This window comes from Alligator sinensis, unplaced genomic scaffold (genome assembly GCF_000455745.1).
Source record: "Alligator sinensis unplaced genomic scaffold, ASM45574v1 scaffold1308_1, whole genome shotgun sequence".
Classification (NCBI taxonomy): Eukaryota; Metazoa; Chordata; order Crocodylia; family Alligatoridae; genus Alligator; species Alligator sinensis.
In genome coordinates, this window is record NW_005842416.1 from 1,309,876 (window position 1) to 1,326,799 (window position 16,924).

Sequence of the window (16,924 nt, forward strand, 5' to 3'; positions counted from 1 at the left end):
GTTACCTATTCTGGTGCTTCCAGGATCTGTATCACATAAAGGACTCTGGCAGCTGATCAGGCATATTGGTCAGGCATTTGAAGAGGAGGCAGAGTGTAGGATCTTATACACTCCACCTCATTTGACACCTTGCAGCTGTCTAAATTTTGCTTCACTAGGGTTTCTTTACTCTCCCATGAAGTCCCTAATGGGGAACTCAGAATCTCTACACAAGCACATTTTGCAGAAATACTCTGTATTAAAATAACTATAACTTGTATAGAAGCATGTCTGTACATGGTCTGTTCTTCTCCCCTTGCCCTAGTTTGTTGAAGTTTTACTGTATTTTGTAGTTCATAAAATGTGTTGTAGGACTTGAATATCTTTGCCTTTTCTTCCTTTGTTTTCTGTTCAGAACATGTGCCTAGCTATGCCCCTCTTGCTGTGAGATTTCTTATGAAAGTGAGTGCTCTGCCCAGGCACTCTGGCCTCCGCGTATATGCTATTGCTATGCTGACTTCTTTCTGGCACTACAAGATACTTTATCTCTTAAACTGTACAGCATATCTTCTTGTTGGTTTGAGCTATGGAAGTTCTATATCATTATTATTTCAAGCTATATTAAGTAAGACTTAAGACAGAAAGAGTAATTATTTTTTAAACCGAATACTGAACTAATATATTAGAGTATCTAAAATTTTCAAAAGGAGGTATCTGGTTCAGGATCCAGAGTACTTAGTTAGTAATTTATAATAGACTGAGAAAAATTATTAGTAAAACCAGAGAAACTTTTATGCATATGGTAATTCTCTTTGATTTGAATGTGCTGTTTTTGCCTCAGAACCTATCTTGCTTCCGACAGTTTAATAAATTAACAGATGCCCATGGGGCATACTGTACATTGTGTATATTGTATGTTGGTCTGTTTCTTAAATTACTCTTTTTATACAGGATAAGACTATTGTTTTTCAAATTGGTCCTTGTTACAGCAAGATAAATTTTCAAGATTTCTCCTCTGCTAATACTGTTTGATCTCTTTTATATGTCACACTTTTCTGCTATATATAATTATAATATAATAATTTTCAATAAGGTCAGGCATAAGTATTATAAATACAATATAATTATAATATAATATAATTTTCAATAAGGTTGGGCATAAATTGGGAAGTTATTAGTTAGGCTGGTGAAAATGGGGATTACCGTAGGGACTGTACCATGGATAATGACCCGAGTGAAGGGAAGATGACCAGCAGATTATGCTGAAAGGCGGACTGTTAGGTTAGGGACAGAAGTTACACATAAACTGGTATAAGTGATCGGAAACTGGTTCAAATCTCTAATGCAACAGAAGTTCAGTGCACATAAACTGCTTTCAAAATGGGCTAAACTGGTTTGAGATAAACCTGGATGGCAGTCATGAGAAAAGTTCACAAAAAATGTAAATAGTTAAACTTAAAATTAGCAGCCTTTAAAATTAACTTGAGTTAAGTTAAAAGTTAAATATTTCCACTTTCAACTAGTTAAAAGGTAAGTTAAGAAGAGAGTAACTAGTTAAAAGTTAAGTTGATTCGTGAGAAATGTGTGAAACACAGTGAATTGCCTCTTAGCATCATTTTTCATTTTCAAATACAATGAGTGGGTTTCTTTTCCATAAGCCCACAGCACACTAATTTACTTGGAACTCACCTTACTTTACCTGAAAACATTATACTTGGCATTCAGTTTTCAGAATAACAATTTACTAATACCTATATAATGTTAGATCCTTCTCACCCTCTCCATGTGAAGTACTTTGTAAAAGTCAATGCATCATATAAGTATATGAGAATAACAGAAAGGAGATATTCATAGCCCGGTGACAAATGAAAGCTGTTTCCACAGAAAACCTCTGTTGTTACAATGTTTTTTGCTCAAAAGGTAACAAAAGGGTATGAAATACATCTGAATTATAAATAATGAAAGTGTCTGAAAATCCAAATTAGACTGAGATGAGAAAATCCTTTTAAATGAGAAAAAGAATGTTCAGTTGCATAGCAGAAACTGTTTAAATATGCTTATTGAACTTCAGCAAAAACTGCATTTCAAAATTTACATCTGACAATTTTCCTCTTCCGTGTTGCAAAACTAAGCCCCCACTACTGAACAGTTGCTCTATGTGGGCAGATGAGGGACTATGTGGGCAAATGAGGGAATGCTTGTATTATAACAGATGAATAGTTTCATAGTTTCGTAGTTGGTAGGGTCGGAAGGGACCTGAGCAGATCATCAAGCCCGCCCCCCTGCCATGGCAGGAAAGAATGCTGGGGTCAAATGACCCTGGCAAGGTGATTATCTAGCCTCCTTTTGAAGACCCCCAGGGTAGGAGCAAGCACCACTTCCCTTGGAAGTTGGTTCCAGATCCTAGCTGCCCTGACTGTTAAATAGTGCTTCCTGATGTCCAGCCTGAACCTACTCTCAGTCAACTTATGGCTGTTATTCCTAGTTACTCCTGGTGGTGCTCAGGGGAACAGGGTCTCTCCCGTTCCCCACTGGTCCCTCTTGGTAAGTTTATAGATGGCCACCAGATCCCCTCTCAGCCTTCTCTTGTGGAGGCTGAACAAGTTCAGGTCCTGTAGCCTCCCCTCAGGGCCTGCTGCCCCCTGATCATGCGAGTGGCCTTCCTTTGGACCCTCTCAATGCTGTCTGTCCACATCCCTCTTGAAGTGCAGCTTCCAAAACTGGACGCAGTACTCCAACTGCGGCCTGACAAATATTGCATACAGGAGGAGGATCACCTCCTTGGACCTGCTCGTGATGCATCTGTGGATTCATGACAAGGTGTGGTTGGCCTTACTGACCGCATCCTCACATTGGCGGCCCATGTTCATTTTGGAATCAATAATGACTCCAAGATCCTTTTCTGCCTCTGTGCTGACGAGAAGTGAGTTCCCCAGCCTGTAGGTATGCTGCTGGTTCTTCCTCCCCAGGTGCAGTACCTTGCACTTGTCAGTATTGAAACCCATTCTGTTCTCATCCACCAAACCCTGTAACCTGTCCAGATCTAGTTGTAGCCTGTTCCTCCCTTCTAATGTGTCCGCTTCTCCCCATGTCTTAGTGTCATCTGCGAACGTGAACAAGGTGCTTTTCACCCCCTAGTCCAAGTCGCTGATGAAGATGTTGAACAGTGCGGGCCTGAGGACTGAGTCCTGGGGAACCCCACTGCCCACATCGCTCCAGGTTGAGAGTGACCCATCCACCACCACTCTCTGGGTGCGGCTTTCCAGCCAATTTGTGACCCATCTGACTGTAGGCATCAACGCCACAGTCGCTTAATTTTTTGATGAGAATGGGGTGAGAGACGGTGTCGAAGGCCTTCCTAAAGTCCAGAAAGACTATGTCCACCGTGACACCTGTGTCCAAGGGTGAAACTTCATACTATGAAACTTCATAGTACAGAATAGTTTTTTCATAGTAGGTGACATCTCAGATAAGTTTCTCACAGATGAGAAGTAATGCTCAACTTGGGCCCTGGGCTGCTGTTTCTGATCTTCATTAAAATTTAAAGAAGTCATCATCTGCTTCACCCTCACTACTTGCTCGCACTCTTTCTGGGATCAATGTCTCTGTTTGCTTGTTCTTGTTCTCTCTCCTGCAGCCAACTGGCTGCCCTGTTGACTTCTGCAAATGCACAGAAAATGCCAGCATGAACTAAGGAACTCTGGGACTTGTAGTCCTTAAGAGACCATATCTCATAGGAAGGCACACTACTCTGTCTCTCAAACAAGAAGGCCTAGAGTTCAATAAAGAAATATTGCTCCATGTAAGTCCTAGAGAGTGGCTCTGTCAGGAAAAACTCTGGGAAAGCCATATTTCAATTTTTTTTAACTTTTAACTTACACTTTAAAAAAAAGTTAAAGTTAACCTTTTTTTTTAACTAGTTAAAGTTAAAAGTTGACAGCTGAAAAATGTAACTAGTTCAAGTTAAAAGTGAACCGTTTCTTTAACTTTTTAACTAGTTAATTAACTAGTTAATTCCCATGACTGCTGGATGGATGTATTATCCGACTTAACTGATTTAGGTTAAATCAGTTTATTGAACTTCTGTCCCAGAATCCCTCCAGATTCAAATGAACTCCCAGTCCCCCAGCATCCCAGGAATCTTGGCACCTCTCTTGCAAACCCCACCTTGCAGGGTGGGAGGGCTAGTCTTGGCCCAAGCTGTCTGCTTCAGCCAAGTAGGGAGGCATGTACTTAGCCACAGACTGCAGGGAGGTAGGTAACTTGTGGAGTTCCTCAAGGATTGGTATTAAGAGTGATCTTATTTAATGTTTTCATTAATTATCTTGGCACAAAAATAAGTGTGTGTAAATGAAAATTGCTGATGATGGGAAGCATCATTAACATAAAGAAGAGTTGGAATATCAAGTGGGAAGAATTGGATGATTTTCAGGAATGGAATAACCTTAATGGGATTAAATGTAATTGTGCAACAATCCGGATTATTCACTAAGAGACTAATAATAATTTCTGCTGTAATCTTGGGCTCATCAGAGGGATGATGATTGTGGATATTCGTTGACTTCAAAGTGATATGGCTGTGAAAAAGGCAAATACAATTCTAGGAGGTATCAGTTGATGTATTTCCAGTAGAGAGAGGAAGGTATTAATACCATTTATCGGGGCACTGGTTATACTTCATCTGGAATACTGTGTACATTTCTGATCAGATATATTTATTCTGGAAACAGGTGAGGAGAAGGACTACATTGTGTTCACAGTAATAAAGAACAGGAGATTAAAATAATTTGGTTGTTTTAACTGAGCAAAATAATGGCTGAGTCGGGCTAAAATTTCTCTCAATAAATACATTGAGTTGTCAGAAGGAGAAGAACTATTTAAATTAAAGGACCATATTGGCACAAAAAGAAATGGGCTGGAAATTGAAAAAAATTAAATTGACGGCTTTTGACTGTCAGGGCAGTGAGGTTCTAGAACAGCCTTCTGAGAGGAGTAGAGGGTGTAAGAAAACAAGCTTGCTTTAAGATGGATCTTGGAAAAATTATGAGAACAATTATATGATGTGCTTGCTGAGGTATCAGGGAAGTGGACTCAGTGTCCCATGCAGTCCTGTCTAGTACTGTGTTCCTGACAAAAGCAACATATCCTTTTATAGCTTGTAATATCTCATTCCCAGAATAACCTTACCGTAGTTAATTTTATGATGAATACTTCAGTGTGCTTCAAAGTGAACATCTTGAGAGGGTCATTAGGAAATGAGTGCTGAGACCGAGTGCTTCCAGAATATAAGTGATACCGCTATTTATTCTGTTACCCATGTTGTGCACTGTGGACTAAATTAAGAGTAGTTAAAAAGGAATCTGTGTGTGCGTGCATGTAGATGGTGGAGCTGGAAAGCTGCAGAGTGAGGCTGTCCCTGCTTATGAATGACTCAGGGTCTGGGTATTGTAAACAAAGTTCCCTGCACAATCTCTGGACTCCATTTGTTTAAAGGGCCCTTTGGACTTTACAGGATGATAAATTACATGCTAGGGAATAGTGTATTTGAGAAAAATTCCATAAGAGAAATGGAGCTGATTAATTTCTCTCTTTCATATGCTGTCAGAACTCATCTTCCAAATCTATGAGCTACTACCTGGTATTATCGCTCAATGATAATCACGTTCTTTTCTGAAATAAGCTTCTCCTTGGACACCCCCTTTTATGAATTATCCAAAGCAGTCTTGTACAGCATATGCCTCAGTTCTGCCCAGCTGCCATGCACAAGAACTCAGTTTAGGAGACAATGGGTTTTCAAGTTCCAAGAGCAGTTTGGAGGACCACCCCTGGGAGAAACTGAAACAGATTAGGCACCAGATGATTTTTAACAGATAAATTAAGGACTAAGCCACAATTTTGTCAAGTTATATGCATTGCTTGTGGGCATATACTTGAATCATTCCTGTTTGTTGTTGGTTAAAGAGTGAACTGACGTGGGGGTGATAGAGTAAGGATGTGAAAGCAAATTGCAGTGCAGATCACAAAAGTCTGGATTTATTCCAGGAATGGAAAAAAAAATGCCAGTCAATCACTTGTGTTGAACTGAGTCAAGCCACTTAGTAGAGCCCTTAGGATATTACAAATTTCCCAGGCATATGTTATTTTGTTCATTTGTAAAATATACACCACTTCAGAATTTTAAATAGTTTTTTAAAGGTATTTTGATGTTACTGTTTTTGTTTGACTTTAATTATAGGTTAAGTCTGTGTAGAACAGTGGTCACCAACCAGTGGATCTTGCTCCACTGGTAGATCTCAGAGCCTCTTTTGGTAGATCTCAGAGCCTCTTGGAGTTGATCCAAGGCTGGGGTGAAGGGCTGAGTGTCCGTGTGCATGCACATGCACACCCCAGCCTAACAGGTCAGTCTGTGGGGGAGAGAAGGGGCAGGGGCTAGATCAAGGCCCCACAATGAGGGAAAGTGCCATAGAGTTAGGAGTAGGGGTAAGTTGAGTGGGGCCCTGGCCGGGTGGGACTTACTTGCTGATGAAGCACACCCTGAAATAATATTTTCTCCCTCTGCCTCCATCTGCACCCCACCATTCCCTCCCCACAGAGGCAGGGCAAGGGAAGGGAGGCGGATGGTTGGCGGCAGTACATGGTAGATCTTGGGTTGCTTTTAAATGCCAAAGGTGATCTCTTACTTAAAAAAAAGTTGGAGACCACTGGTGTAGAAGCATTGCAGTAATCCGCTGGCAGAGTATTTTCATCAGAAATCACCGAGGTCAGTTAACTTGGATGTTCAGTTGGCAGAGAGAAAGGAGAAAGGAGGGCCAGAATGTATGGCCAGCAATGTGGGCTTGGTCTCCTACTGTTGGTTTTCATAGGAGCAGTTGCCTATACAGGCATGTACCTCTCAGCCACGGGAGGTACAAGGACATTACACTCTTCAACAGTTGTCACAGGCTGTATCCTCCACAGTGCAGTTGGGTTCTTTCAGGGAGACTTGTCCTTTTTTGAAACAAAAAGTCCTTGGTACAGTATAGCACAGTACTACCCCTTCCCTAGGTTTTGAATGAATCAGTCACAGCCTGGCCTATGATTGTATTTTTCCAGTGTGCATAACTATCCAGTTTGCATTGGCCATGGTGTGTTTCATGCATAGCACTGTTAAGATGCAGAATTATAAAAACCTGATTTGAAGTATCCTGGCTTTGCAGTTTTTAGTCTTAATTTTCTTATTTCATAGTAGATTTTGTGTGTGTTCAGATGAAGGAAAAAGTGATGTCTATTTAAATAAATGGCCATTGTCTGCCAATACATACTGACATAATTCAGTATAGGAAATGACAGGAATCAGCATGCCAAATAGCTGTAAAAGCCTATTTTTGTGGTGTTGTTTAAATGTATCTGTCATAAGTGTATATGATTATTATCCACCTATGATAGTTTGAGGAACTTTTCTAGCTGGGCGTAAGAAAAGGATTTTTTTTTTGTCTTGGCTAATTGAAAGGACATGTTAGATATTTTTGTACAAATAAGTTATCAAGTGTCTGGATATTTTCAATGATGAAGTATTAACCTTATTTTCAGGGCTAGAAAAAACTTTCTCTCAGCTTTGGAAGTGACTAGGAGAAAAAAGTCAGTGTCTTTCATCATTGTTAGATACTGTATATTGTGAACCTCTAACATAACAGCTTTGAACATGTTGCCAAACTGTTCATTTCTTTTTGGTTTTCAGGAGTGAAGAAGACTTGATGAATGTGAGTCATCAAACCCATACTAGTTCAAATAAGAGATTCATGCTTCTTAGTACTTGCTGCCAAACAAGTGCCTTAGCATTTGCATGCATGTACAAGAAGTTAGCATACACATATATATAGTAGGGGTGTGTGAAGTGGGCCCTATTCGATTTGGATTCGGCCCGAATCAGGGACAGTGATTTGATTAGTTGATTCAGATAACTGTCCCAGATTCGATTTGGCTGAATCCGAATTGAAGATTCAATGTTGATTCAGAGTATCAGCGATTCGGACACCAACACAGCTTTAAATGTTTTGTCTACATTCCTTGAGGTACCAGCGCAGCTTGTGAATGCTGCGATGCTGGGGCGGGTGGAGCATCCCACAGAAGTGCGGGGGGCCCTCCATGTGCTAGGCAGCAAATCCAGAAGTGGATTAGAAGTACTTTTAGTCCACTTCCAGCTCCCCCTTACCCCCTTCGGCTTGGCAATCAGCTGTGGGGGGGCCCCAGACGCAGAAGGCGCCAGTCGCCAAGCCGGGGGGATGTACCCCCCCACGTGCTTCTAGGTCTGCTGCCAAGCATGCTGGGGAGCCCCCCATGCTCCTGTGGGACTCTCCATCCACCCCAGCATCACAGCATTCATGAGCCGCCTGCTACCTAGAGGTATGGAGAAAAAACATTTAAAGCTGTGTCTATGTCTGAAACGCCAAATCTTTTCAAATCTCTCTGAATCAATTTGGAGGGTTCCAATTCGATTCAGAGAGATTAAAGGATCCTCTGATTCAATTCTGATTTGGAGATTTGGCCACCAAATCGGGCTGAATTGCCGCCGAATTGAATCAGGGACCGAAGCTTTGCACACCCCTAATACACAGATCGTCTTCCACAGTCTGTAAATGACTAGGTGACTTCTTGTATTTCAAACTTTTGTTTTGTTCAGAGCTCATCAAAAAAATATTATACAGAAGTTTTATTCTACTACTTTTTAATAGACTGCTGATATAACATCTGCTAACAATATGTTGGGGAAAAAAAAACTAATGAATTTCCCTCCTTTTTATTCTCTTTTGCTATCTCCCTTCCTTTCTGTTATTCTTCAAACTGCTGCTTTCACCCCTGCTCCAACCAGCTTGACTTCCAGGTCAGTACTTTCTGCTCTCTTATGTTCTTACTTTGCTCCCTGCTCAGCTAAATTTTCAGTTTGTTTTTTTTCTTGTAACTTTATTTTTTCACCATTTTCATTATATATTCAAAATTTGCTTTTAATATATTTTTATTTAAGAAATAATTGGGAAGTTACCTGTCATTCTGTTTCCAGATCAGGCTATCACTGGGAGGCCACCAATCATTTTGTTCTTAGACTGGTCATCATTTCTAAAGAATTGTATATAAAATAAGGTACCTCAGTGGAAGGAACTAGAACAATGGTATACATTTCCTAAACAGCATCCAGGTAGTGTCACAGCTACTGTGTCTAATATTGTAGTTTCAGCTATTTTAATAAATGACAGTGCATTGTGTTTCTAGGAAAAATGTTTATTAGCTACATGTTAAATTCACGTTTTACACAAAGCCTTTTTTTTCCTTTAAAACTGTATTTTTATTGCTGCTGTTAAAGAATTCAACACTTGGATACCACACACCATAGTTATTCAAATAATGGACTGAGCAACAGAATACAAAGCGCAATATATGTGTAATCAGGGAGTTATTTTTCATACTTTACTGCTACAAATATTATAAACATAACAGATCAAGTAGGAGCATAAGAGTAAATGATGCTGTGAATTCAGTTTATAGATTAGAAACTGTTTGGGATAGCTGAAAATCAACTGGGCTAATCTAAGGCAGCACACACAAATAATCCCAAAACAAGTATTATTTTGTAAATGCAGTTTTAATGTACACCCATATTTTGGTCACAATTAGGCTTCTAATCTACCTCCCTCTCTTCACAGCACCATTTTCATAGGATCAAAGGATGTGCATGCGGTAATATGTAGCCCATGCCTCCTGACTTGTGCAATGTTCCTCCAAGGTCCCTGTTAAGGGGTGGCCTGTAGAGGAACCTTTCCATGGTAAAGGTGAAGAATTGCTCTATATGCCTCCTCAAGCTGTGCTTAAGTTTTCTTGACAGTACCTCTGTACCTTGCCAAAAACAGAACTCCCCCCCAGTCATAAAAAGGAAGACAAAAGTATTGAGGGGCTGAATCAGCCTTCTACAACTTCAGTTGTATTGCCAGGTGATTTTGAAATCTTTTATGGATTTGGATTGATTGCCTATACCTTCCTCCAACATTCCTTTTTCTTCTAACCATGTATCCAGGGCATTAGCTCACCGCTGCTACTATTAGCAACGCCTTCACAACTCCATTTCCCTAAATCTAATCCCATGATTTTAGATGAAAAAATCATGGACCAATAAGATCTCCAGCCTTTCTTCTGATCTCTGGTTCTTTTTCTCCAAACCATGCAAAATTCTGTCAACCTCCAGCTTCAGGTATTCAGTTTCTAGAAATCTTATGGGATTTCTTCAATCCTCCAACTTATTGAGGTCTCTCTGAATCCTAGCCCTACTCTCCAGCATTATCTACTACTCAGCCCAGGTTATTGTCATGTGCAAACTTGCTGAGGGTGCACTCCATTCTATCTTCCAGAACTCTGATGAAGATATTGAATAAAACTGGCCCTAGGAGCACTCCAGCCGATACCAGCTGCCATCTAGGCACTGAGCCATTAATTGCTATCCTTTTAAGCCCAACAATCCAGACAGTGTTTTATCCACCTTACAGTTTATACATCCAACCTATACTTTCTTAGCTTGATTGTGAGAATGTTGTGGGAGACAATATCAAAAGCCTTGCTAAAGTCAAGGTATATCACATCCACTGGTATACATCCATCCATAGAGCCAGTCATCACATCATAGAAGGCAATCAAGTTGGTTCGGCATGACTTGCTCTTGGTGAATCCATGGTTGTTTCTAATCACCTTCTCCTCCAAGAACTTAGAAATGTATTCCTTGCGGACCTGGTCCATGATTTTTCCAGGCACTGAGGTGAGCCTGACTGGTCTGTAGTTCCCTGGATACATCCTTCTTTCCTTTCTTAAAGATGGCTATTGTTATTTGTCCTTTTCCAATCATCTGGGACCTCTTCACATCGCCACAAGTTTTCAAAGTTAATGGCTATAGCATGTTGGGGTCCCAGGGGTGGCTATGATGCCCCCTGTTGACTCCATAACCCATACCCCACTCTGCCTCTAGGGTACCTTCACCTCCTACTCGTCCACCACACCTTGATATACCTATTGTCTGGAACGGGAGGCTCCTTTGAGGGTCCTAGAGTGAGCCATGCTTCATCCAATAGCCAGCAAGTCCCTCCTGCACACTGCTGGTCCTGACCTAGCCCCTGAGCTGCATTGCATTCTCAGCCCATCTATGCCCCAGGACATCTATAAGCCTTAGGGGGTAATTGCATAGCTCCATTCCTTCCCTACCCCACGCCCTAAGCCTCACAGTTGTCGCTGTACCATCAATCTCTCCTGTTGGGGCTTTGGCCTTCTCAGCCTCTGTCACTTTCTTTTAGCTGGGCCTTCTAGTATGGGCCCAGTATATTGGACCTGGCTTTGAGGCACCCACTCTAATCTTACCTGTTCAGACACTGGGCCCCTGGCCCCCATCTGCTGGGCCCTAGCCCTCATCTGCACCCCTCTTGGGTGCTGGACCCATGGCCCCTGTCTATCTTCACCCCTCTTGGGCACCGGGTCCCTCAACCCTGCTCTGGGCTCTGTAGCCCCACATTCTGCCTTACTCCAAGCTCAGCACTTACTCAGCCTTGAGCCTGCCCCTGGCAGCTTCATAGCATAATGGGCTGCATTAATAGGAGCATTGCCAGCAGATCAAGGAAAGTGATTATTCCCCTCTGTTCAGCACTGGCAAGGCCACATCTGGAGTACTGTGCCCAGTTTTGGGCCCCCCACTACAGGAAGTGTGGACAAATTTGAGAGAGTCTAGTGGAAAGCAGCGAAAATGGTTAGGAGTCTGGGGCACATGACTTATGAGGAAAGGCTGAGGGAACTAGGTTTATTTAGTCTGGAAAAAAAAAGACTGAGAAGGGATTTAATAACAGTCTTCAACTACAGGGGTGGGCAAATATTTCAGCTGGAAGGCCACTTAATGAGTTTTGGTGAGTTGCTGAGGGCCGCACACACAAAATCTTTCAGAAGATATCATTTTAACAAATTATAGATAAAAAACAAAGCATATATTAAAAATCAAATGTTTACTGTAACATCTTTTAATTTCAAAATATATTTTTTTCCTGATTTATGGGGGGGAATTGTTAGTAGTATATATAGAGGTGATTGCATAATAGCTCCAAAAAAGTCTTACTCTTGTATATTGTGTGCTGGGGGTATGTGTATGGTGAGGTGGTGGGGGCGGTGAGAGTTTGGGTGTGTGGGTGGGTGGGTGTGAGGGGGCTGCCCGCATGCTAGGTCCTGGGATCTAGCTGGGGTTGGGGGTGGGTGGGGAAGAGGAAGACATGAGGCACATGCAGCAGATCTCACCTGCGTGGGGTGGTGCAGATGCAGGTGCAGGTACAGGGTGGACAGCTCCCATCTGACCCCCTCATCAGGCCTGCAGCTCTCATAGGGCTGAACCCCACCCAGGACAGCCCACATCATGCTTCTGTGTGGGGCATCCCACACCACTCCTACCCAAATCCACCCCATGCCAGGCGGGTCCTGATTGTAGCTGAGCAAGTGCTAAGCCTGGAGCACGGCAGAGCTTGGGGCTGCAGAGCCCAGAGCAGGACTGAGGGACCTGGTGCCCAAGAAGGGTAAAGACAGACAGGGGCCAAGGGCCCAGTGCCCGAGAAGGGTGCAAATGGATAAGTTGATAAACTGAAAAATTTATGAATTTGCTATGTTCCTGAAAAACTGTTTCAAATCAGCATATTTTGAAAGCAGGGGAGAGGGGAAGGTATAATGTGTAAAACATACTTAGCAGTATTGTTTCTGTGCTCTTAGGTATAGAAATTGGTGTTTCTAAAGAAATGCTTTAGGTGCTTTTGGAATCTCATAAATCTTTTATATGTAATTCAAATGTGTTTGGGTTCAGTAAATCATTGTTACATGGAGTTAATTCAGTGTCCTCTATTGTGCAATACATGCCTTAATGAATGATGTCTAGCATGTACTTATCTTCTCTGAAATGTAGGTTGCAGCTATGTGTCCTTTTTACACTCTTCTGGATAAGCTACTACTGTGTTATTTGGGGTCTTAGGAAGAGGCAGGGAGACTCCTTTATTATAACAGCTAGCCCCTGAACCCAAAATGGTTGACTGACCACTTCCTATGGATGACATCACTCTTTAGTAAGGGAGTTAACCCTTACTACTACATCCCCCTTTTTCAGGGGAAAACTTGATACACACTTAGTTACAACAGGAACCTAATCAAAGCAAAAACATTGGTAAATCTAATTCATGGGTCTAATCTCTTCAATGGAATGGAGGCACATCCAGACCTAGTGTGGTAAACACATGGAATATGACAGAGATGTTCTTGATTCCTACTGAGAAGACTACTAGGAATCTCCATGCAATATGAACCAGGGCTATCTGGATGAACCAGGACTACCTTAGCCTGGATGGTGCCTTGGAATCCTGGATTTGGGATCCAAACTCCCTCCTGTCGGGGAAAAAGCAGGTACACATCTTGAAACATGCCTAGTATTATAGTTCCATCTCTGACAGTCCTTTATTTGTTTGTCTTTCTCATGAAATTCCTGTGGATCAACAAGTTTGGAACCAAGTAATTTATTATTCTTGGTAGGGTTGTACAGAGTTAATGACTTGTAAGCAACTCAGCTGGACTCCACCCATACTCCAGTGGTGTTGAATGGTCGATCAAAAGTGCCTTATAGAGATCTTCATTCTTCTGAAGCAAATTCTTCACAGTCCTCATCACTTCTCCATTACTTCAGGGAACTGCTGGTGACATGCTGAAAGTCATACTGGGCTGCAAACTGCTTAAATGTGGCTCTAGAAAATTGTGGGCCATTATCAGTTCTTAAAACTGAAGGTATGTGTGGCAGAGCACCTTTGGTGCCTGCCACTTTAAGGGCTTAGACCAAGCAGCAGAGCGGCCTGAAGGTGGTTGCACTTCCAATCGGGGGTCACATGACCATCAGGAGGCCACCTGTTTGGGGAAAGAGGGCTCAGCTGCTGGCAATAAGAGCAGGCCTGAGCAAGGGAGCCAGCAGTTTGCTGCCAGCAACTGGGAAAAGAACACCACCCAGCTGGAGCCAATGCTCACATAACATCTTGGAGGTACAGGGCAGGAACTGTGAGGATAGCCAGAGGTTCCTGGTCTGGGGGGGATGATGTAAAACAACACCCTGCTAGGGTAGGATGGTGTGGTGGAGCTGTCTGTGGTGGGGTGGCCCAGGAAATGCCACACCAATTGCTTCCCTAGTGAAAGGTGAGTATAGGGCACCTTATAGTCCCAGCCCTCAAAACCTGGTGGGTGACCCCAGAGTAGGGACACTCGGTCCAGGCATTATCATCAGGCCTGAGACCCAAGGGGTGTAAGGCCCTGAGGCCCTAGCGAGGGGACAGAGGAGTGGTCCCAGTAGAGTGTACAGTTAGGCTGCACAGAGTAGGGTTTTCAGGGGTGTCCTGAAGGATTGTGCAGAGTGGGTGTAAAGTAGCATCTGCGTAGGTGGACCTGAAGGGCTGTGCAGGGGCATGCAGAGTAGGGTCCAAGCAGGGCCTGAAGGACTGCACATAGGCTGGCCTCAGTAGTTTGTTGAGTGAGCTGGGCCCAGTGAGGGGGTGAGAGTTTAGGCCCCAGTAAAGGGGCATGTGAAGAGGCATGATAAGTCTACGGATGATGTCTTCGGATCCAAGATAAGTCTACGGATGCCTGAGGCTGAATTTGGGCCCAAGGCCAAGTGGTACGACTCAGCAAGGGAGCCGGGGAAGTTTGTTATTTTGGATGCCATCTGCAAGACATGGGACATGGTATAGCAGAGGTCAGAGGTACTGACAGCGGAGGTATAATGCCATAGGCATTGGGACACTTAATGGGCAGCCTCCCATATTTTTATATCCATTTTAAAACAGCAAGACAAGGCAATATGCCCTAGACAGGTGGGTGGGCCGATGATGAGAACCAGCCCTGAGGTGGCCCCCTGTCACAGTATGTCATGGCATGCAAGCATACTCTACAATGCCTTCATAACTCTCTCTGTTGTGGTGTTCTTTATTTATACCATCTCCGAGTAATAGGAGTAATAAAAGCAGTGAGGTAAGCAGAACTCTTCTAGATGAATAAATCAGCCCCCAACATCTACCATGAATGATCTGGTAAATCAGTCATAAGGCATATAGCTTCACATGGACTGGTCAGTCTTGAGCGCAAACCTTACAAATGGCTACCCAGTTCTGTATGTCAGCACCAAACTGTTTGGCGAGCCCTGGCTTGACATTTTGTAATGTCCTGGTGGCCATCATGAATTTTTTCTAGGATTTCCTGGCATAGTTTTGAAGGTATCAATACTCTGTTATGGAACAGGACTATCTGACAACATGGAGTCTGATTCTTTCTTGTTGGTACTTTGCCAGTTCACAGTCCTTCTCAGCAGTACTTCTTTATCTTTTGGCAAGAGGAATCAGCTACTTGAGCTTCCTGAATTCTCATTTGTAGTGAAGCAGATATGGGTATTTCATCTGCAATAAGGTCCACATAAATAGCAATATCTCACAGATATTGCAGAGTTCTTCTGGAGACAGTGGAGTCTGTAATGGTGCCCTATAAAGAGTATCAGCTGTTTGCAACTCTTTTCCCTGGTTGTGTATTATATTGTAGGTAAATTTCAGCATTGTGAGGCAAAATGTATTGATTCTTGGTGGAAGTTCATTGAGTGGTTTGTCTCCTAACAGAGACATAAGAGGCTTGTGATTAGTTTGTAAAGTAAAAGTCAGGCCCACAAGGAAAGTTCTGAGTTACTCACATGTCCATGTAGTGCTTCTTTTTCTTTTTGTGCATATCAAGTTTCAGGTGGAGGAAGTGCTCTTGACACAAAAGCAATCGGGGCCCAGTGGCCCACTTCCCAACATCGTTGTAGCACGTCTCCCAGCCCATATGATAAAGCATCTGCTGCAATACCAGTTTTTTGTGTTGGATCATATTGGGCCAGTATCAGGGAGGAACTGAGTATAGATTTGATCTTGTTGAAGGCCAAATGCTGTGGCAGTCCCCAGAGCCATATGTTCTTGGCACTTAAGGGGTCTCTTAAAGGCTTTGTTATTGTTGTCAGCTTTGGCACAAAAGGGCCCAAGTATATGGCTGTGCCTAAAAATCTGAGTAATATTGGGACATCCTTGGGTTCTGGGAACCCCTCGATGGCTGCAACTTTTGATGGATCTGGTTGGCTTCCATGTGGTGTAATCCAGTGTCCCACAATCACAAGCTGCAAAGTAGTAAAGGTGCACTTTTTATTAAGTATAACTCCAGCTTCTTGGAGTTTTCTGAGTGTTGCATCCACTCTTGCATCATGTTGTGCCTTGGTGGTTCCAAAAAACAAAATATATTCGGCATGCCAAAGAACACCTTCTACGTCATCCAATATCTGTGACATCTGAAACTGAAAGAATTCAGAAGCTGAAATGCCAAAAGGTAGCCAGTTAAACCAGTAGCATTCAAATGGAGTAATAAAAGTTGTTAGCTTGGATGATTCAACAGCTAGAGGAATCTACCAGTACCCTGCACAAGCATCCAAATTTGTGAAAACTTTGTTTCCTACAAGTTGAGCCAAGGTGTGTTCCATGGAAGGAAGAATGTGCCTTTCTCTGAACACAAACTTGTTTAGTAGGCCTGTACGAAGCAGCTAGTATTCGCTTCAAATTTGGATCCGTCTGATCTGGGGGACAGTGATTTGATTCGGTGATTCACCCAGGCCAGGCCCATCCCTTACCTGCTCTCCCAGCCCTGGCAATGGCTGTCCTGCCTGCCCCGGGCACTTTGAAAAAAAAAAAAAGCCCTGACTCACCAGGTGCTGCCGGGCAGTGGGGCAATCCCTGCTGCCTCCCACTGGCCCACGCTGTGTGGGGGACTCTGCACAAACCCCCAAACCTCCCCTGCTTCCCCAGATCCCCTCCCCATGGCTGCCCTGTCCGCCCCAGCTCTGGTCCTTTAAGGAAATACCCCCCCCCACCCC

The 16,924-nt window shown here is 43.0% G+C and overlaps 1 protein-coding gene across 1 annotated transcript in view; it reads left to right on the plus strand.

Moving 5' to 3' along the window:
* LOC102387461 (ERC protein 2) overlaps positions 1–15,666 on the plus strand; it is a 500,449-nt gene extending 484,783 nt beyond the window's left edge. Inside the window, exons 13-14 of the mRNA XM_025211594.1 lie at positions 7,697–7,718; positions 15,574–15,666. Coding sequence (XP_025067379.1) covers positions 7,697–7,718; positions 15,574–15,666 — 115 coding nt within the window. The remainder of the gene's footprint in view (positions 1–7,696; positions 7,719–15,573) is intronic.
* The last annotated feature ends 1,258 nt before the right edge of the window (positions 15,667–16,924 follow it).